Below are 22,473 nucleotides of genomic sequence, written 5' to 3' on the forward strand. Positions count from 1 at the left end.
AGACTTCTCCCCAAGGCCACCAACCTTCTCCTAATAGCATTGTTCTAATTAACTGCCAAACCCCTTGGCTCTGTGATGGGTGGATGGTCTAACTCCGTTCATTCCCCCTCAGTCCAGTTTCTGGTGCCTTTCGCTGGCTCTCCCATGAACTCCAGAGAGCCAAGACCAGGAGTTTGAGGAGCAGCTGAACCTCACACCTATTAAACCCACTGAAAGCCCACATGAGAAACCCTGCTAACGTGAATTAACTCACTGGCATGAGAGGAATATCTCGTGGTGGTGGGTAGTGATTAGTCCTGAAAACTTGTGGATGGATGCATTAAGTTAAAAAGTGCCTGGTGCCCAGGGTGAAGAAATGCCACAGCATCCCACCTTCCTCCCGCCATGTGACAGCTCATGGGTTCCAGTCATTGCCACTCATTGTATTTATGGGACACTTAACCAGCCCCTTAAACAACAATTTACAGGTTATCCTTCACCCTTTAACCAAAAAAACACTTATTTTGTTGTCTCTGTTAAGAGCACTGCCTGCAGCCCTCAGAATCAAGTTCTTTCTGAATGTCAATTTTATTTCTCAATAGCAAGGCTGGCTTTGGAAAACAAGATAGTGATGGCAACCTGGTGCTGCTAATGGAATATAGGAAGGGTGTTTGCTGGTCCAGCAGGGCTGAGGGCTGTGTAGCCCCCCTGTACCTGCTGTGCCTTCTGGTTATGCTGGTTGGCAGCATGTAGGTTTCCAAGGTAATAAAAACAACATCCACGTGAGAGAGCAAAAATGTTTCTGTCTGAGCAGGCTCAGCTAAACCACTGTCAGGAATGCTAAAAATCATAGTGGGAGGTCAGCTCAGGTCCTGGAAGGGCTCACAGTGGGAGGAGGCAGTTCTTTGGAAGGAAATGGTAAAGGGAGATACACTCATCTGCCATTACATTGGCAACCCTGCCTCAAGGTGAACTGAGATGACCTGGTTTGGCTCGTGTTGTGGTGAGAAGAATGTTCTTCTCCTAGCAGCTTCCCCAGCTCCCCAGTGCTCTCCATCCTACGAGGTGCCCATTGTGTCCAGCCAAGAGGTTGGTGTGGTGAGAGGATGCTGGACCCACACCAGTTTTCCACCCCGTGATGCTCAGTTTAGCTCTGCCTGATCTGATTTTATGGAGAGCAGACTGCTGGAAGTCATGTTTTGTTCAAAGCAGAGAGCAGACTTTGCTGGCAGGGTCCCTCTCCTCCTCACCTGCTCATTCCTTGTGAAACCAGGGGTTTGTGGTTTGCGTGTGGGTCTCCCTTGTCACCCAGCTTGGTTCAGTCTGGATTTGTTGGTAGATCCTTTAATGTCTTTAATGTACACATGACTAGGTCTTTTGGCTCTGCAACAGCTTTTCTGTTTGAGGTGGCTGGGTCTGCTTCCTCAGACTAGTTCAATTACTCGACTGACTTTAATTTTAAAATAAAAAATAAAAGGCATTAATAGATGGCAAGCACAGGGAGTGCAGACCCACAGCTGTGTCTTTCCTGCAGAGAGACTGAAGCCAGCTTGCATGGATTTGCACAGACGTTCCTGGCATGAGCCTGGTGTTAAGCAAATGCTGCCCAACCATGGAGCATGCCTGGTGTTTCCTCCAAAGACCCAGCTGTGGGATTTGGGTTATGTCTCATGTGAAAGAGGGATGGGAAGGCCTTGCTGTGGTTGGAGGTAGCTTTGGATTGTAGAATCCCAGAATGGTTTGCGTTGGAAGGGACCTTCACGCTCATCCAGTGCCACCCCCTGCCTTGGGCAGGGACACCTTCCAGTGTCCCAGGCTGCTCCAAGTCCCATCCAACCTGGCCTTGGACACTGCCAGGGATCCAAGGGCAGCCACAGCTGCTCTGGGCACCCTGTGCCAGGGCCTGCCCACCCTCACAGCCAAGAGTTTCTTCCTAATATCTACCCTACATCTACCTTCTTCCAGCTTAAACCATTCCCCCTTGTTCTGTCCCTTCATACCTTGTCCACAGTCCCTCTCCAGCTCTCCTGGAGCACCTTTAGGCAGTGGAAGGCACTCTAAGATCTCTAGGCTGCTGTAAGGATGCAGGGCCGCATTTTGTCCACCTACAACTTCCCCCAAAAAATGCCGCAGGCTGATGCTTCTTCCTTGGGTGTGGTTGCTTTGGCCTGGCAGAGCCGTTTCACATGAGTGACTTCTCCTACGTGCTTTGTAACGTGGCTCATGGCTGGTATTTCGGAGGACAGATGGCCCAAAGCGTACCTGTGTATTTGGGGGTTTTTCTTCCGATTCACCACTCCCCCATCCAGTGAGTCAGCTTGATCCTGTGTGAATCCATACCATATGTGAACCATCCTGCTCCTCCTGGAGACTACGTGCGCGCAGGGCTGACAGCAGGCTGGGTCCTGCTGGGACAAGGGGTGGGCTCTGCAGTATGAGCTGCCTGCCTTGCTTCCAGCCAGAAAATTCCCCATGCCTCTCTTGGAGGCAAGTCTTCAGTGGATCTGCTGGGATCTGGGGAGGCTGAGCCATGGGATGGGTGCATGCAGAGGCTCTGTCCATGCTGTTGGGTTGCAAGCTGGGCATTGCGATGGAGAACTTGGTGGGAAGCTGTCTGGGGGGGAACTTTTCCAGTCGTGTAGTGTTGCCTTCAATCCTCCTTCCCAGCAAAGGGGGATGTGGGTCTGAGGGGATCTGCACACATAGGAAGGGGTTGTCCAGCATGGAGAAGAAAAGGCTGTGGGGAGACCTCATTGCAGCCTTTCAGTACCCAAAAGGGTGCTTATATTAAAGAGGGAGAAGGACTTTGTACATGGGCAGATAGTGACGGGGCAAGGGGGAAAGGTTTTAAACTAAAAGAAGAGAGATTTAGATGGGATATTAGGAAGAAATTCTTTCCTGTGAGGGTGGTGAGACACTGGCACAGGTTTCCCAGAGAAGCTGTGGCTGCCCCATTCCTGGAAGTGTCCAAGGCCAGGCTGAACAGGGCTTGGAGCAACCTGGTCTGGTGGAAGATGTCCATGGCAGTGGGGCTGGAACGAGATGGTCTTTAAATGTCCCTTCCAACCCAAACCATTCTGGGATTTCTACAAAATCTGCAGAATACTCTTGGGCCATGTTGCAAGTCCCTAATCCTTTATCAGCCCAGCTCCCCATACCAGTGCAACATTCCCATCCCCTGAGTCCCCCCACTGCCTTCTGCAAAAGAATCCCAGCCCCGCAGATAACAAATCACTCAGCAACGGCACCATCTGGACAGTAGCCCAGTGTCCCATTGGGGAACCTCCTCCGACTGGAGCTGACCATATGAGCAAAATCACTTTTTCTCTCTGCTCCAGCTGAGGAGGACTTTTGAAGGGCAGCCAAGTCGTCGGGCTGGGGGTTTGGGGCGTTTCCTTGGCTTTTGGCCACTGGGAAGTAGCTGGAGTAGGTAGAGCAAAGTGTGAGTTTGGAGTAAATCTGAAAGTGCTGAAATCCTGGCGGGTTGCTGACGAAAACCAGTGCTCACCCAAGGGCTGGGCAGAGAGTGCTGGGATGGAATAATTGCTGAACTCCAGAGAAATGAGAGGTCACAGAGGCACAGCTGAAAGGGCAATACTTCTTCAAAATATTACCATCATTGGTTAAAGGGCCTGTGGAATTTTGCTGTTTTAACTCTCCCAGAACATCAGGACAAAAATCAAATAATCCAGGACACCCCTGGAACACTGGGGCTTGCAATGATGGCGCTGCGATTGATCCTGTTAAAAAGTGAATGTAAAACAGGCAAAAGGTTTGAGAAATGGCATTGTTGGCTGTCTGCATCTGAAAAAAAAAAAGCCTGCCATTACTCAGTATAATCTGCTTTTCCAAAATTGTTGGAAGGTAGGAAAAAAAAATCCCACACATTTTTCTTTTCCCATTTTACATGTTTAAGCCAAAATGAAAAATAGCTTATGAGATTTAAGCTATTTATTACCAAATGAAACTGCATCTGGGCCATGTGTTTCTGCGCCAAGTTTTGGCACTGTGAGAGCACAAATGTTGAAAGTTATGAGCCCCTCAAAAGTGAGGTTGATGATAGAAACATTGACTTAGTCCTAACTCTCTCAGGGAGGCCAGATCCAAAGCTGGTTGTAGGGAAATGAGATGCTGCCTGTAACATGGAGCTGTCTCTTCAGCATCCTGTGGGGTTATCTGCAGCCCTGTGGGATATTCTCGATGTAATAAATAGGAAACAATTTGTGATAACACCTGAGGGAACGGCTGGAGCTGTGCCAGAGGAGGGTTAGGTTGGGTATCAGGAAAAGGCTCTTCCCCCAGAGGGTGCTGGGCACTGAACAGGCTCTCCAGGGAATCTGGGATCACAGCCCCAAGGCTGCCAGAGCTCCAGGAATGTTTGGACAATGCTCCCAGGTATGCACAGGGTGGGATTGTTGGGGTGTCTGTGCAGGCCTGGGAAACTGATGATCCTTGTAGGTCCCTTCCAACTCAGGGTGTTCTATGATTCTATGATGGAATAAGCAGGAACAAGATTTCCTCTTCCCATTGTGGTGGAAAAGCAAATCCCTCACTATCAATCTCCTCTGGCTTCAGAGGGAGGGGAAAATACCCACAGGCGTGTGGATTTCCATGCCGGAAGGGACAGCTGCTGTCACCTTCTCCATCCCACATCCCAGAATTCCTGTGCAAGTCAGGGGATGTCCTTTAGGAAGCCAACTAGCTCTGGTGCTGAGGAAGGGATTTTGGCTGTGGGCATGTGGTGCCCAGTGTTTTCAGGCTGTGCCTGCTGCAGGCTAGCCCTGGCCGCTGGGTTTTGTCAGGCTCATTGCCTGCCTGATGAGGATAAACCTCATCCTGCCCAGCTCACGTGTGGCAGCATTTTAGGCTCCGCTCAACCATGGTCTTACCTTTGCTCATTCTGACACGGAATCACAGGTCTCCTGCAGTGCCTCCCTCCACGGTGAATGCTTGGGCTCCTCTCCAAGCCTCCTTCCCAGCTTTGGCATCAATCTAAGGTGCTTATTGCTCCCAAGGAACCCCACCTCCTGCTTTTTATATAGCAAACATTTGTGCCTTCAGATGCTGCTGGGGCTCTGGGAGCCCATGGTTTGCTGATTACCAAAATTCACTTTCCCTCGGATAGCCTGACACCTGCAAATAGCACCTGTACTGGTTTTTTTAGATGGATGACTTTACATTTAGCTGCATAAAATACATATTTTTTGCTGTTTGGTTAAAGTTTTCCTTTATATGTTATTACAGCAGGGCTTAGCAGCACTAACTCATGCCAGGACCTCATGGAGAAATGTAAAGTAAGAGCTATTTCCACATCAAGGAACTGACATTTCTCTTGTACTTTAAACACAGCTCTGTCTCTCCTGGAGTGACATGTACCTATAAAGTTCGGGATATTAAATTTAATAGGGAACAGGTTTCCAGGATCTTTGATTTTTAGCTACAGACTTCTTAGTCATGGAGCGTAAAAGGGGAATTGCTGGGACACAGCGTGGCAGGACTCACAGTAGCTGGGGTTTTCCCAAACCTGAGTTCAAGTCAGTTCAGTGTAAAGAATTGCTGAGCTGTGCCAGCTCGCTGCCAGCATCCACTGCACCTCACACAGCTCCTCTCCAGCCCTGGTCCTCGGGATGGACCCTGACTCCAGATGCTGCCCTGCTACTGGGGATACAAGCAGGTGCCTCAAACCAGCACACACTGGTGGTCTGCACTCCAAAATCCTTTAGGCTGATTAAATGAAGAGGTCCAGTGGGGACTGGGAACTTGCAGGAGCTCCACAGGTGCAATCAATCCCCCACGCTGAGGGCTCCACCTTGACTGTGGGGCTGAGCTCTTGGGCTCAGGATGGGAACTTAAGAGTGCTTTACAGGGGATTTGTTAACATTGTTCTGGCACTGCATCCAACACACCCACCTCCTAGGAGCACATCTGCTCTCTCCTAAGAGATAATCCTCGTATTTTGTACCTTAGCAGTTGTAAGATGCTCCTGTATTCTGTGTAATGTCACTTGAAAGGAGGACCAGGTGCTGAACTTTTACTGCCTTCTGGGGTGAGGAGAGACTTTTTTTTGGTGTGGCTTCTGAACCATCTGTAAAAAACTCAAGAGGGACTAAACATTATATTGTCTTCCCTCAGTGTCAGGTACTGCACGTGTTGCCCTCCTGGCACTCTGAGGATCTCATGCAGGCTGGTAAATCCTTTGCACCCTACCTGATATGGGATTACAGGATTTAAGATAAAATCCAGAGGGTGACCTGCAACATGCCATGATCAACCAATCCCTTTGCAAGGGGATGTCCCATGTCCTGACTGCCTGCCAAAATGTTCTGGCTTTGGGGCTGATTTCCCAGAGAGCCAGAAAAGAAGAAAGTCTGGGCTGCACAACATTCCCCATCCAAACTAACATGCTGTTCCTAGAAATGCTGACACGCTCCACCCGCTTCCCAAACCTGCCCCCCCCACCCCCCAACCACTGCCACTCACTCTGCAGCTCTGTGGACATGATGGATGGGAATCTCCCACCCCTGGGCTTAAGACGCAGATAAATAAATCCTTCAGGAAAACCCAGCTGGTTATTACAGTCCCATTTAAAACAACGGGTGTGTGGGTGGGGAATTAATGCATGCAAAATAGAGACGGATGGGGATTGATGCAGAATAACCCACCCAAAGCAGCCTCCTCTGTGTTTTCAGGATAGGTTTCAAAGTCTGTTCCAATCTCTCCCAAGAGGGGAGGTTTAAAGCAGGTCAGGCAAACAATGCCTTCCAAAAAAAGGCATTTTTCCCCTCTTTGCTGATAGTGGGAGAGAAGGATGGAAAACCTTAACTGGAAATCCCCACTGGGGGGGATATAACGTGTGTGTGAGAGGAAAGGGCCGGGACCAACACCGCTGGTCCTCATCCAAAAGCTTCTGCGGAGGGAGGGGATGTTGAGGCTGGCACGGGGTTGGGGTGCTGTGGCTGCCAGGGCTGTGGATAATCCCTGGATCCTGAGTGCCCGTGGGGCACGGCCATACCACAGCTCCTGTCCGGGCCCCTGTGGCGTGCAGGTGTGAGACCAGGGACGATCACAAAGCCTTTTGCTTCAACACGGGTCAGAGTCAGCGGAGGGCACTGTCTCTTCCCACTGACTGTGTCTCTGGGGAAGGGCTAAAGCTCCATTTGGAGCAAACCCCTAAGGTTTGGCAGCGTTTGGGTGGAGAGTTTTGGTTGGGGCTGTCACAGAATTAAGAGGCTCCATGAGCAATGCAGTGCAGCCCCAAGACCCTGCCAGGTCCTTGCAATGTCTGGCTGGGATTTTTTTTCCCCCATGGCTTTGGCTTTTTGCCTGTTTCTGGATGTCCTGCATATCATTACTGGTAGGAAGGAGCTGCTGCAAACCTCCCTGGCCAGTCATTAGGAGCAGTTAAGAGTGTTTTTAAGGCAGGTGTTGAGCACTTCCAAATGCCTGGGGAGGGCTTTGGACACTGTGAAAGCAAGGAAACATTGGAAACCCAAGTATTGAATTTCCTTTTCCAAACAACTGGCTGCAGCCTATCACTGCCTGTCAAAGTTGAAGGCACAAGTCAGCACGTTTTTACATTCCCAAGGGTAGAGATAGGGATTTCTCCAAGTGCTTCCCCATTGCTCTCTGCAGGGAGAGCCAAGTAATAGGCTGCTGTCATGCCAGGATTTTTTTATTTCTTATTTTTAAATAGAGGATGAATTCCTTCCCCTGGTTAGTTTTCCCATTTCCAGGCTGGAGACTCATTTACATGGATGTAATACCACAAAAGATGAGGTTTATTGCCTCGTTGAACGAAGTGGGCCTAGACCCACTCCAACTTCCTTTACAACACTTTTTAAAAAATTTGAGATAGCAGGCCGGACCCTGGAGAAGAGCCTTTGAGCCCAGATGTCTTCCCATAAATGGGGAGTGTTCCAACTTTTTTTGCATTTTCCAGTGTGGAGCAATGCGGAACAGACTTGGGTTGCACACAGGAGCCGGATGGAATGGTGGTGAGGGGAAGGGATGGCTGAGCACACAGAGTTGGGCTGATGGGCAAAGCCCCAAGAGTTGCCTTGAAGTTCAGGTACCAGCCAAACCCTCTCTGCCCTTGGAATTGCTGGAATTTTGCTCAGGCATAAGCCCTGCAGCCCAGAAATGCCGTTGAGACCTGCAGTGTGACTCCTGCTTTTAGCATGGGAGTTGTGGTCAAGTGATTCCTGTCAGCTGTTCCTCTCTGACACCTTCAGACCAAACAGAAAGGAGAAACAGTATTAAAAAAAAAGTCTCAGAGAGGCTTTACAACATTTCCAAAGCCGCATTTCCTCCAGTGCCTTTTCCTGGCAGATGTACAGGGCTGAGCCCAAACCCAGGAGACACAGAGCAGCTTGGGGAGGAAGAGCAGGGCTGGGTCATGCCAGGCTGTTGGGACCACCCATCCCTCCAGGCATGCCAGAGCCTGGGAGGGGAGGGGTGAAACTGGGACCACTAAATCCCAGAAAACATTTTCTCTCAGTGAAATTTGGCATTTTTTTTTCTTTCTTCTTTTTTTTTTTTTTAATGTGATGATCCAAAAATCTCAAATACACCCTCGAATTCAACGCTGAGAATAAAGCTATAATTAAAACACAGTGAGAAGTAGAAAAGCAAAAAGACAGCTTTAAGTGTAGCAACGCTGCTGAAGTGTTTCTCCTTCCTCCTTGGAAAATATTGCTGAATTCAACACGTTGCTGTGAAACATCATCTTCAACAAAACTTTTTTCCCCCCTGAAGCTAGTGGGAAAGAGTTGCAGGAAAAAACCTCTCATCCAGTGCTGTATAAACAGCTGTCTCCCTTGTGTGATGGGTCCAGGCTGCCTGGCTGTATCCCATCCCTCATTCTTGCTGGTTTCCCATCCCCAGCACTCAGCACCTCTTCAGTCTTAGTGTAAATAGAGGTGGGGGGTTGGGACTAGATGATCTTTAAGTCCCTTCCAACCCTTAACTATCTATGATTGTCTGTAAATATGCTGATTAACGCTGGTCACTGCCAGCTGTAAATCACGAATTCAGATTTTCTTGAGTTGGAAGGGGCCTATAAGGATCACTGAGTCCCACTCCAAGCCTGCTGTTGAACAACCCTAAGAATCACACCATGTGCTGGGTTTTGATTTTGTTGAATGCTGAGCTTAGGCCCTGGTGGGAATCCCACCTCATTTTTTTTTTTTTCAGTTTATTAAGGCTGCACGTGGTCTCCGCGCATGGTGTGCAGAAGAGATGCTGTGCTCTGTGTTAGGGACCCTCCAGCCACGCCAGCTCATGTCACTCAGCAATTAATGAGAGGCTTCATTAGTGTGAGAGGATGTTGGCTGGGGATTGTACAAGCAGGCAGGGGCACTGTGCAGTCTCTGAGGTCTGTGTTTATGAGGTTTTTTGGGAAGAGCTCAGCTGTGCTGTGCTGCTCCTGCACGGAGGCACAGTGCAAAGAGGGCTGTGAGCACCAAACCATTAATCAGCAGCAGGGAGCCCATCTCAGCCCCCTCCCCCTGAACTCCTTTGCAGCACCTTTCCATCAAGTGTGAAAGACTCTGAGCAGGAGATGGTAAACCTCCAGAACCCCGTGCTGCCACCCAGGACACAAATATGCTCCACCAACCACCAGAGTCCAGTCCTTCATCCTGACTCATCACTGGCACGGCCCAGACTGAACGAGTAAATAAGGCACATAAAAATAGTCTTTATCCATTGCTTGCATCTCCCAGCCACAGGCGCTGAGGTCCTTTACCATTTCCCTGGCACAGACACGTGGGGTGGCAGGCTGTGCCCTGGGCTGGATTGGAGCTGGCAGCACATTATTTTTAGCATGGTTTTTGCCATCTTGCATCTTGCCCCAAAAGAGCAGCAAAGGTGGTCAATTGCCTAAAAAACAGGTCCTGTGAGGAGCAGCTGAGGGAGCTGGGAAGGGGCTGGAGAGTTCCTGATGGAGCTGGGAAAGGGGCTCAGCCTGGAGCAAAGGAGGTTCAGGGGGGACCTTGTGGCTCTGCACAAGTCCCTGACAGGAGGGGGCAGCCGGGGGGGGATCGGGCTCTGCTCCCAGGGAGCAGGGACACAATGAGAGGAAATAGCCTCAAGTTGTGCCAGAGGAGGTTCAGACTGGATATTAGAAATTTTTTTTTCACTGCTAGAGTGGTCAGGCATTGGAGTAAGTTGCTCAGGAAGGTGGTACTATCACCATCTCTGGAAGTGTTCAAGAAGGGTTTGGATGCAGCACGTGGATATGGTTAAGGAGTGATTTTGGTGGTGCTGGGCTAATGGCTGGACCCAATGATCTTTCAGCCTTGATTGAGTTCTGTGATTCTCAGTTTCCCCAGATGAAAAGAGAAAGCTGTTGGCAAAGGTGCTGAAAGTGAGACGGATTCCTTCCTGCCTGACAGATTTTTCTTAAATTCTTTCCTCTTCTTCTTTCATCCTCCCTGCCTCAATCTCCCCACCCTGCTGTCAGCTGTCCTGTAACAGGAGTGAGACATCGCAGTATCTCCTTCTGCCAGACCACTTAACCTTTATGCAGCTGAATACCATGAATTTGGGCTGGGGAGTTATTTATTTCATTTTTTTATTTTCCATGGCAGGGGGATTGGGACTAGGTGATCTTTAGGGTCCCTTCCAACCCAGGCCATTCTATTGTTCTGTGACTGTCACGCCTCGTTTCCTATTAGTAAGTGAATTTCACTCATTTCATAAGGGTATATTCACAAACAATTTGGAAGGGATTACACGTGTCTGATGGCATCAGGCAATTAGGAGCTTGTTTGTAGACGCAGTGTGAGTCCCCCGTGGTGTCCTCCATGTGCCACGTGAAGCTGGAGCTGCTTCCATGATTTTGGCCTTTACTCACTGCACGCTGTCAGGACCAATGCAAACTTCCCACTGTGTTGCTGGCTCTGAGGGGAATTTCAATGCACATCCAGGGAAGTGAGCTGCAGGCTCCTGGGCTGTTAAAAGCCTGGCAGGCTCTCCTGGTGCTTGGAGAGGCACTACAATGGCTCCTGTTGAGGGGGCTTATCTGCCTCCCCAGGGCCGGAGAGGGGTTGCAGGGGATCTAATCAGGGCGAGGTGGCTGAGACGACCCAGCTCAGCCGATTACAACAGGCAGAACTTCCTCAGCTGTAAAATCTTTCAGTGAGTGAAGCCAGGGCTCTCCAGGAGCTGCCATCTCCCTCTGCCATGATGGGGCCTGGATGTGAACCAGCCCCAGCCTCCCTGACACCCCCAGCCTCCCATGTGGACCATGGAGTCCTCGACGAGCAGTCCAGGTTGCCTTACCCAGGGGAAATATTCACATGCTTTGCAGGCAACTTAACAGCATGAGACAGATTTTGTTTTCCTCTCAAGGGCGGCTGGGCTTCCTGGGCTGCAGCTGTCTGCTCGAGACAGCTATCCCAGTGCCAGGTCCAGGCCTGATCCTGCGTCCCTTACCAGTAGCCTGGTGGCATCAAGAGTGCTATTGCCTGAGGAAAGGAGGTGGAAATAAATAGTTCTTCTTTCTGGGTTTTTCTTTTCATAAAGCCTGTAGCATCCCATGTCTCACTGCAGGGATTACCCAGGGGCTTTGCATCTGAGACGGGTCAGTGTTGAATGAGCACACAGATCCCTTGAGTCTTCCTGGCTGAAATACTTCTGGGTGGATAAATATACATGTGCCTAGATGTAGTCAAACCTTGACTGATGCTAAAGGAGAATCCCCAGTGGCAGAAGCACCTAGGACCAGACCAGTACATTTCTGTGGCTCGATGTCACTTACCAACCTGCCAAAATACATGAACTTATAATTCGCAGGGTTCACCCGGGGGTGCGGAGGAAACGGGAGCATTTCTGTTCATGAGAAAAAAAGTCCATGCTGCTTTGGATAATGTATGGAAACAATAAATATAACTGTAGAACCGAGGGGAAAAAGGAGGAAAAAGCAGCAGCCGTGGAAGTGAGAAAGAGGCAGCGAGGAGGATGTGTTGAGTTTCCCCGCGGGTTTCCGCCGCGCTTGACGCCTGCGGGAGTGAAGGGTGGAAACGGCACGGCAGCGAGCAGCCGAGCAGGTTCAGCTGTCCACACGCCTGCATCATCTGCTGGCTTTCTAAAAACGAATTTGTACCTTCCCCAGTCTGAGGCTGAAGCCTGTAATGCCAACTTCCAGCTAAGTGTTTTGGGTGCTTCGTAAATTGTTGTTAAGCAGCCTTCCCCGCAGGCTTGTGGAGGATTGTCTTCTCAGTGCAGGCTGGGGATGTGGTTTAGCAGTGGGCTTGGCAGTGCTTGGTTGGACTCACTGATCTGAGAGGGCTTTTCCTGCCCAAATGATTCTATTATTGTGTTCTGTGGTGCTAAATGATTCTATGAGGCTGTGGCATCATGGAGGTGATTCTGCCCCTCTGCCCCGCTCAGGTGAGAGCTGCTTCCAGCTCTGGGGTCCCCAGCACAGAAAGGACAGGGACTTGTTGGAGCCAGTCCAGAGAAGGCCACCAAGATGATCAGAGGGATGGAGCACCTCTGCTATGAGTAAAGGCTGAGAGAATTGGGATTGCTCAGCCTGGAAATGAGAAGGCTTTGGAAAGACCTCATTGTGACCTCATTCCCTTCCAGAACCTAGAGGAAACCTACAGGAAAGATGGGGCAAGACTATTTGCAAGCACCTGGAGTGACAGGTCAAGGGAGAATGGCTTCAAATTGAAAGAAAATAGGTTTAGATTAGACGTTAGGAAGAAATTCTTTCCTGTGAGGGTGGTGAGGCCCTGGCACAGGGTGCCCAGAGAAGCTGTGGAGGCCCCATTCCTGGCAGTGTCCAAGGCCAGGTTGGACGGGGCTTGGAGCAACCTGGGATAGTGGAAGGTGTCCCTGCCCATGGCAGGGGATTGGAACTAGATGAACTTCAAAGACCCCTTCCAGCCCAAACCATTCTATGATTGTATGATTGCGTGATTGTGTGATTCTGTGACTGCAGAATTGCGTATCTGTGAGGAATACTGCAGGCTGTAGAGGCCCAGAGCAGTGGGATGTCACACAGACCTGGCTCCACAGTGGGTTTTCAGCATCACAGGGTGAAGCTGCAGCATTTGTCACAGCAGCAGAGGAGAGCCAGGCCAGCTGGAGCAGCCACTGATCCACACTCATGTTCTGACACTGGCAGGAATCACCAAAGTGGTGATTCTCCACCTATTGATCCCTTGTGCTGACCTTGGCTTTAGGATGTGATGGAAGATGCTGAGAGGGAGCGGATGCAGCAACTGTCAGAGCATCACACAAGGCAGGGAGATGTTGCTGGTGCTCACCCAAAGGCATCCCTGGCTACATGATACTACACCATCACAACATGTCATACCTTCTTTTGGGGCAGACTTGTCCCAATTTATATCAGAGAACCACATAGCTCCTCTTTCCCACCCCACAGATAGCCTGGCTTGCCCAAGACACAATTCACTTCTCCAGCAGATCCTGTCTTTGTCTCCACATGTTATCACAAACTTTGAGACTTGCAAGGCACCTTTTAGACCTGTATTATCTAGATTCAGGCATTGGCTGTCTTTGTGGCTTAGCTGAGGCCAGGCAGGTCTAAGGCAACAAGGGTTGTCCAAGTTGGGAGCTTGAGTGGGTGTGTGGGCATCTGGGGGCATTCTGAGGACATTTAGCCTCAACCTGTTAAAGGCAAACTGCCCCAAAACAGAGTAAGTCACCTGCTTTGCTGACACAGATGTGATGCATCGCTCATCTCAGAGCTCCTGTTCTGATGTTGCTCTGAGCTGTCATCATCTGCTATAGCAACAGCATTTAAATGAAAGGAAGCACCATCAGGACAAGGAAATGATTTATGGCTGGTGGGCAGCCTGACAGTGATCCCAGAGAAATCAGTCCTCCACAGCTCCAGACAGGAGCAACTGGAACTACTCAAGGCACCACAAGCACGTCAATGAGCCTTGCACAGGGGCTGGCCCTCTTACCCCAACCACCAGGCTGGGCACAGGCACAGGTGCTTCCAGGCTGGCCTTGGGTCAGAAACCTCTCTGGGCCTCATGAGGACCTCATTGCCTTTGTGGACTCCCCTGAATATCTTCCCTGGAAATATTAAAAAGCTGGACACCTCCCTCAGCAAGGAGGGTGCTCAAGGACCCTGCCTGAGCACGGGGACTGGACTAGGTGATCTCCAGTGGTCCTTCCAACCTTAATTCTGGGATTTTGTGATTGCCTCCAGGGCTGGAGAAGGCAAATATTTGGACATGGAAGGTAAGCCATAAAAGACCTCTAGGATCTGGCTAATCTCTCTTCCTGCAAAATCAAAGTATCCCAATGGAGGAGGAGAATCCTTCTATAGGATGAGGACCAAAACTTGAGATCATTAAGCTGAGAGAAGGTCTCTGCCTTGCTGATCCCAGAGCAACATTGCCTTCATGCAGGCACCACTGGACAGGTGATAGGAACAGGATCGTAGAGGGTGCAATTAGTGGCTCTGGAGCATGATAGGCACACATTATACCCTCATTGTCTTTGCTGTGGAAATGTCCTCAAAGCTTGGCTAATGAAAATGTCAGCTCTGCCCTTGTACTGGGGAGTGAAAACAAAAGCTGGAAAGAAAATCAGGACTCGGTTTTAGTCATGGATTAGTCTCTGCTGTGGCAGACATTGCTATCCAGGCAAAAAGCAGATTAAATCCACGAGTCCAATTTTCTTGAAGCATCTTATAGGCAATGTTTATGCTTGTTGGTTTCAATGCAAATGTGATCTAGGACCACACTTGAGGCTTGGAAAAGAGGGAGAAGATGTGCTAGCAAAGTAATCAGTGATAGACTTTCTGGCTCTGCACAACTCCCTGACAGGAGGGGGCAGCCAGGTGGGGTCGGGCTCTGCTCCCAGGGAACAAGGGACAAGATGAGAGGAAATGGCCTCGAGCTGTTCCAAGGGAGGTTTAGGTTGGATATCGGGAAAAGTTTCTTCACAGAATGTGTGGTCAGACTTTGGAAGAGGCATTCAGGGAAGTGGTGAAGTTCCCACTTCTGGAATTATTCAATTGTCATGTGAATGTGGCACCCGGGGACATGGTTTAGTGGTGAACAGAATGGCTCTGGGTTAATGGACTCGCTGATCTTAGAGGGTGTGGACTCGCTGGTCTTAGAGGATTTTTCCAGCTTTAACAATCCTGCGACTCTCTGACACTGCTAATGTGAGAACCTCTGTGGAATTCAAAGGGATCAGTGCCTGCTTTTGGTGTTGATTGGGGTGAGCTACCTGGACAAGGATGCTCAGCTCATGTTTGCAGGGTGACACTCTATTTATCTCATGTACATGAGACCAAAATGAGGACTTGGAAAGCAGTCCCCACCAGGGTCCTTTGCATCTAGATGCAATGAGCAGGAGAGGGTAAACTCAAAAATAACTAACTTAAAAATGATTTGAGCTGTTATTTTTTGCCAGGGCTTTCTGGGGTTCACCAGCACCCTGCTTAGTAAGGATTGGCTCTTTGTTTTGCAGGCTGGCTTGGTTATGCCAGCAGCATGATTGGATAACTGCTAATAAGCATAGAATTGCTGAAGTATTCCCCAAAGTCTTTGCTTTGCTATAAAAATCCTCATCAGCAATTGGATTAGTTGTAGAGAATGAACAATTACTACACAGGGTAGTGTGTTACATTAAGACAAATTCATGGGTTTTATTCAATCATATCATCCCGGTCACATTTTGATGTTATTCCTATGAAGATAAATGCATCTCTGCACCAGTAGGTGCTAGGAAAAAGTACTGAAAAATGCTTTATTTTATTAATTAGTTCCTAAAGATAAGGCAAATTAACTCTGTACCAAAACAAAATGTTGGGCTTTTGCTTTCAGATATGTTAGCTCTGTGTATCTTTCTGCACACATACCACAGATAAAGTTTGCATGTTCTGGACCTTGAGAAAGTGTGTGACCAAGTTTCTCCCAAGGACTGCCTTTGTATGGGAAGCAAAATCCAAATCAAAACCATGACCAACTGGTCTGCCCACGTGGTGCTCTCTAGTTCACCATGGCTCTGGCATCAAAGGCCCTGCAGACATTTATCTAAAATCAGGTTAAGGGCTCCCAAGACCCAGTAAAAGCTGGAAATCACTGGCTGAGGTTACACCAGGCATTGAGAGACAAGAGAGTCACAGGAGATGAGAGACAGGCTTTCTCTGCTTTACTTATGTGCTAGAGAATGTGTCCTGGGAAATGTGGGGCAGTATCACTGAGCTTCACTGTCTTGTATCGCCCCAAGACATTTTTGTCTGAAATACAGCTGAACTGCAGCCTGGTGACACAGTTGGTGTGTGCAGAGTGTTCAGAACTTTTACGTGCCCTCAAACCTTGTCTTCAGGCCTTGTGAAGGCCTGGGGTTGCACAGTGGCTCGCCTGTGACCTGCTGCAGCAGTTTTCCATTGGGAAGACACATGGCCATCAGAGGTTGAGCAATTCACCATGAGTTACATGGCAAGTATCAAGCAAACACAGCAGTCAGGAGGTTTCTCCTCACAATTCCCTTCAGCAATGGGTCAGGGAAGTGCAGGATCTCCATTTCATTACTCAGCCTTTACCTGTTGGTGGCGAATTGGGCCAGGTCGTCAGCAACAAATACAGCCTGCAGGGGAACGGGGTATATGAATGGTTCTTTGGCCTGGGTTTGCAGATCTGTCATTGAGGAACAGCAGGTCTGATCCCACCACCTCTGGTTTTAATTAATATCGTGGTCGAATCATGCTGTTATCTGACAGCAGGGGAAATTATCACCTCAAGAAGCACTGCTGTGGGTGGCATGTATTGTGTAACCTGCTCTCTCTCAGACGGGCACTGTGGAGGATTAGTTTGTATTTAAGAGATGCTGTGTGTAATTATGCACAGCTTTGCAAACTATCCATTTCTGATAGCCCCTCTCCTGTTGTTTCTCCTGCTGGCATCTGACTTGCTGTGAGCCTCTCCTGTTTCCATATGGACATGACCAGAGAGCACTTGGGACTCCCTGAGCTGCTGTGATGGACTGGCCCTGCCTGGCAGGGAGATGTGAGCAGAAGGGGTCTGGTGAAGAAGGCATGATGTACGTGCTTGTGCTTTGGGATGATGTAGTGTCTCTTGGTGCTGTTGTTCTAGGATATTTTGTACTATTCGCAAAGATTAAAACAGAAAGAGGAAGATGGGGTGTTCAAAACTCTGTAAAAGGGGAGGTGTTCCATCCTGGGGCTGATCATCAGCAAAGAGGCATCCCTAATAGCCTCACTCAAGTCTCATCCTTCATCTCTGAGTTGACTCTTTCCCTAGTTTAAGAGCCAGAAGTTTTGGGTGATTCCTGTAAATGCTCCAGGAATGTAGGAATTAACACGCTGGATTGGGCCAAGGGCCTGTCCAAGCAAGGATCTTGAGCAAGGTGTAAGCCAGTGCCAGATGTTTTGCAAAATGCCTCCACTATGGATATGTTTCACACCTCATTTCTTCCTCATTCCCATCAGCTTCAGGACTGGTCTCATAGCAGTCTGTGTTGTGTTTCCAGCAGCTGCTCTCTCCCTGCATGCAGCTCATGAGGACAGGCTGTCGAAGGATCTCAGCAATCACACAGGGCCTTCATCCCTGCTCTCAGAGGTGGAAGTTGTCTCATTCACGTCCTGAAGTCAGTGTGAGGCAATTTTTTAGAGATTATTAAAGATTATTTCCTTGCCTATGAGACATTTTTAGAGAGGCAAAGAAATGACTTGCAGGGAAAGTCTGCAATTCAGGGAAAACATTCAAAACTTCAGTGAGATAATATCCAAACCCCAAATATTTTACAAAACAGGATTTGTTTTCTGGATATTTCCTTAAGTGTTGAGTGTATATCATAAAATGGTTTGGGTTGGAAAGGACCTCTAAAGGTCATCTAGTGCAACTCCACTGCCATGGGCAGGGACATCTCTCACTAGACAAGGTTGCTCCAAACTTCATCCAAGCTGGCCTCAAACACTTCCAAGATGGGGCATCCACAGCTTTTCTGGGCAATCTGTGCCAGGGTCTCACCACCCTCAGCACAAAAATGTCTTCCTTCTATCTAGTATGAATTTCCTCTCTTCTAGTTTAAAACGATCGCTCCTTGTTCTACCTCCACGGGCTCTATTAAGGCTTTTGTTCTTTTTCTGTTTAAGACAGGAGAGCCAAAACAAGCTCAAAGCAGTTTTCATCACTACACACTTCAACTTGGAGCCAAAAAGAGACTTTGAACCCAAATCTATGTTTTGGCTCCAATGTTTCTTGGAGGAGTAATACCATTAGTCAAAATCAGCATTTTTTCTTGTAATCAACTTTAACTGGCTTGTTCTCTTTTATTGGCGTTTTTTTATGAACCTTCTGGAAGTGGAGAGTAAGAGCCGTTTGCCCAACCCTTGCCATGGGTGGGCAAGCATGGGGCTGGTCTGCCCTGGCCGCCGCCGGCCCCCGTGACCGCTGTGCTCTTCTCTTCCAGGTGCTCCCTTTCAAAGGTCTCAGCATGCCCATGCTACCTCCTGCCGGCATTTCCACCTGGGTCCCCAGCCCCCGCTCTCCGCCGACTTCGCCCTGCCTCACGCGGTGCAGCCGCAGCCGGGGCTGGCTCCCCACATGGCCCCCGCGCACCAGCACAGCGGCCCCCTGCACCAGCCCCTGGCGCCGGTGCCAGCCCTGCCCTTCCAGGACGTCGCCGGGCCCTCCTTCCTACCTCAGGCGCTACACCAGCAATACCTCCTCCAGCAGCAGCTCCTCGAGGCGCAGCACCGCCGGCTCATGCCCCATCCCAGGTAAGGGGATCCCGCTCTCACCAAAGGATGTGGAGGAGCTGCGTCAACCTCACACGGCCTGTGAAACCCCAGCAGTGCTGGAGGTGTTGGGTTTTCTTCTCGAGCTCGCCTGTGTGCACTGAGAATGTGTCTGCCAGAAGGGAGGCTGCAGGGCAGGCTGCACCTGAAGGTGTGCCAATCCTGTGGGGATCCCTACAGTGCTCTTCTAGTGTGCCCCATTATTGGCAGTCCGAGGAGGATCATGATGGTGTTACAGAGGTCCTGTCCTGCCTCTGCGTGCATGAGCTACATCCTCGTAGCTGCTGTTCCAAACCATGCAAGAGACTGTGTCCACCTGTCTCATCAGGTTATACACACAGAGGTCTTGCTGCTCAGGGTCTAGGTAGGCTTTCCATCTCTGTGAGGGAATGATGCCACTGACCTGCAGCACACTCTGTCACAGAAAGCATCCTAAATCCACACCGAGCTGACAGTGCAGAGAGAATTACTGTAACTCAGCAGAGATGGAAATGGATGCCTGGCCTTGTCTTGATTGTGTTTCTTGAGAGAGGAGTGATTTTTTCTGGAAACATATGGAAGCTATTTGTGGGTTGTACCCATGGATCAAGAATCAGAGGATGAGACTTTGCAATGATGCTTCATTTGGAAAGAATGCTACGGATAGGAAACCCTTTCATTCCATGCCCTTTCTGTCTGAAAATTGTGTGTTCTTCTCATCATTGTTTTGCTGTGCATAAGCTGGATTTTAGGTGGATTTAATGATTAGCTAATAATTGGGTAGCAAGTATGTTCAAGGCTGAGGAACTGATGATACAAGTGTTTATCTCTTAGTCATAAGCTGAATTCAAATAAAAGCACAGAGCACAACTCCACACAGGATCTGCTTTGGTAAATGCTGTCGGTATTGTATTTGCAAGTGGGCTGTGGTGTGGAAAAAGGCAGGAACCTCTTGCCAGTGCTTGTCTCTGAAAGCACAGCTGCAATGGAGGAGGATGTCTGGACCCTTAAAGGTGTGGGGCAGAAGGTCCCAGTAATGGGAATACAGGTTATGCCTTTGAAAGTGAAGCCTCTGAACTGTGGCTGCATGAAAAGTTATTTACTTAGCAGTTGCCTGCTCCATTTGCCCTACTTTTTTCCTGAAGATTTGCTTTGCGATGCCTCCACTGGTAAGTGGTAACTCATCAGGAAGCAAAGGGTATGAGTCTGTCTGTAATGCAGAGCCTGCTTGTGCATCCACCTTGTCTCTTGCCAAATGTGGACACTGATCAAGCAGCACATGCTCTTCCCCTGAGCAGTTCAAATAAGCAATAATCATGAGATTCAAATCCCTAGAAAAATCTTGCTGTATTTTCTCCTGCCTGCAGTGGGAGCAGAGCACAGGGAGAAGGAGCTGGAACCCAGCCTGGCCTGTCCATCATCCAAAGAAATGTTGGCAAAGGCCAGTGAGAGTAAATCCTGCTTTCAGTCACTCCTGAGTAATCTGGTTATGAATGAGGTTCCCCAGGAGTTTATGGACTGCATGGGAGAGGAGACAACCTGCAGCTTCTTTATGATGATGGATAACGGCTGAAGCAGGGGCACATTTTATCTTGTGTGTTGTTTGTGGGGCTGACTGTGGCAAAAAAGAAAATAGTGCAAACTGCATGAAGCTGCTGAGAAGTTGTTTGGTTTCCTCTTTTTCTCTCCATATTGCCAGCAAATAACATCTTCTGCAGAGTGAGCATATTTGGGTGCCACAGGGCATGAGAATGGATTGCTACGTGATGACCACGAGGGAATGACAGCCCTGGGTTCCTCTTCCCATCATCCCTGACACCTGCCTGGAGTGTTTAGCTTTGGACACTTATTCACAAGCCCAGCCACTGGGGTTTTCCCATGGGTTCTTGACAGAAATTCCAGTGCCCACCCCTGTCTGACCCTGTTGCTGCTCTCTTTCCCGCAGGCGGGCCCAAGAGCGCATGTCTGTCCAGCCTCACCGCCTACACCCCAGCTTCGACTTCAGCCACCAACTCCAGACTCCACAGCCCATGGGGCCCCAGCCCAGGTATTTGGCAGAGGGCACAGACTGGTAAGTGATCCCCATTTCACTGCTGCATCCAATGAAGTGTTTAAAAACTCCTGTGAAGGCTGCAGGTGTTGTAAAAATGCCATCAGGGATCAGGGCTTTGATGAAAGGTAATGAGTCAGCTCAGCAGTTACAGTGTGGGGAGTGTGCAGAGGGAAAACTCATCTCTGAGAGGGCTGTGAGTGTGAAAGCCTCCTATATAAGTAGAATCATTGAATCATTCAGGTTGGAAAAGCCCTCTAAGACCATTGAGTCCAACCATTCCCCAGCACAGCCAAGGCCACCACTAGCCCATGTCCTCAAGTGCCACATCCACACGGTTTTTAAATCGTGCCAGGGATGGGGACCCCAACACTGCCCTGGGCAGCTGTGCCAGGGCTGCTGGACAGCTCCTTGGATGAAGCAATTTTCCCTAATATTCAATCTAAACTTCCCCTGGCACAACTTGAGGCCATTCCCTCCTGTCCTGTCCCTTTTACCCTGGGAGCAGAGCCCTGCCCCCTCCTGTCAGGGAGTTGTGCAGAGCCAGAAGGTCCCCCTGAGCCTCCTTTTTTCCAGGCTAAACCCCTTTCCAACTCCCTCATCTGCTCCCCATCAGACTTGTGCTCCCGACCCTTCCCCAGCTCCACTGCTCCTCTTTAGGCACACTTCATAGCTGTTGCTCATAACTTTTCACCAACAGGTTTAGAGTGAAGCCAAGCATGAATTCTCCCAAGGGCTCTTCATGCTGCAGGGCACAGACAGGGTTTTTTCCTGGTAGACCATTGTCTGCCTGAACTAGACCTTCTGCTGTCCTTCAAGCACTCAAAACCCAGTGGCAATAATGTTTTCTGTGGTCCAAATTAGGGAGAACCATGCTACCCTGCAATGTAGGGTGGTGTGAATGGAGATTTCTTCACCATCCTCCAACTGTAGTGTTCAATACCCTGGAAAAGCTTTGCAGGGAATTGTTAATTTCATTTTCAGAGCAGGCTGAGAGCTCTTGAACAGTTAATAAAGTATGGTAACCTGGTTGAAAGAATGAGAAAATAAAAACATACTTCTGAGTAGCTGCTTGTAAGCTGAGTGAAGTCCATTCTGTGCACTGAATGGAGAAAATAGCATGCGAACTTGTAATTAGAGACAATCGCAATGTATTTGCACAAGGGGACCGAAATAAAATGGCACAGGAAATCTTAATGATGGCATTTCCTAACATCTGAGCACTTCACTCTGCAAATGAAAAGTCCTTTTAACCCAGGGTTGTTGTTTTTTTCCCCCTTCAGCACACAATACACAACCTAAAATATGACCACATCCTTCTGCAATTTTCTTCTCAGGTGTTCCCATTACTGGCACTCCTGTGGGCTGAATGTGGTCGGGGTGACATTGTTCATATTGGTTTGCAAAGCAGTTCATGTACCATCTGGATAGAGCGATTCTTTCTGCCTCTCTTTCAGCTCAGAGTGCTTAATTATAATCATTAGAAGTATCTGATAAAGCATCACTAAATGCCCTCCTCCTCCCTCCTTTTCTCCACTCTGTTGCTCCATAGCCTTATAAAACCCGAGGAGTGGGGGTGACAGAAATCATACATGGTGGGCATATGTTTGGGTGACTCACTTTCCCTTGGGGCACACGAACAGTTTTGCCCAGTGACAAATATAGAAACTCCCCTCTAACGTGTTACCCCTGGATGAGCAGC

At 49.2% G+C, this 22,473-nt stretch overlaps 1 protein-coding gene across 1 annotated transcript in view; it reads left to right on the plus strand.

Annotated features, from left to right (window-relative positions):
• The window catches only part of ARK2C (arkadia (RNF111) C-terminal like ring finger ubiquitin ligase 2C), a gene marked incomplete at its 3' end in the record, with an annotated part of 50,572 nt that overhangs the window by 21,226 nt on the left and 6,873 nt on the right, over window positions 1-22,473 (plus strand). Inside the window, exons 2-3 of the mRNA XM_082301226.1 lie at window positions 18,415-18,724; window positions 20,667-20,792. Coding sequence (XP_082157352.1) covers window positions 18,415-18,724; window positions 20,667-20,792 — 436 coding nt within the window. The remainder of the gene's footprint in view (window positions 1-18,414; window positions 18,725-20,666; window positions 20,793-22,473) is intronic.

This window comes from Coloeus monedula (assembly GCF_965178545.1).
Source record: "Coloeus monedula genome assembly, chromosome: Z".
Taxonomy (NCBI): domain Eukaryota; kingdom Metazoa; phylum Chordata; class Aves; order Passeriformes; family Corvidae; genus Coloeus; species Coloeus monedula.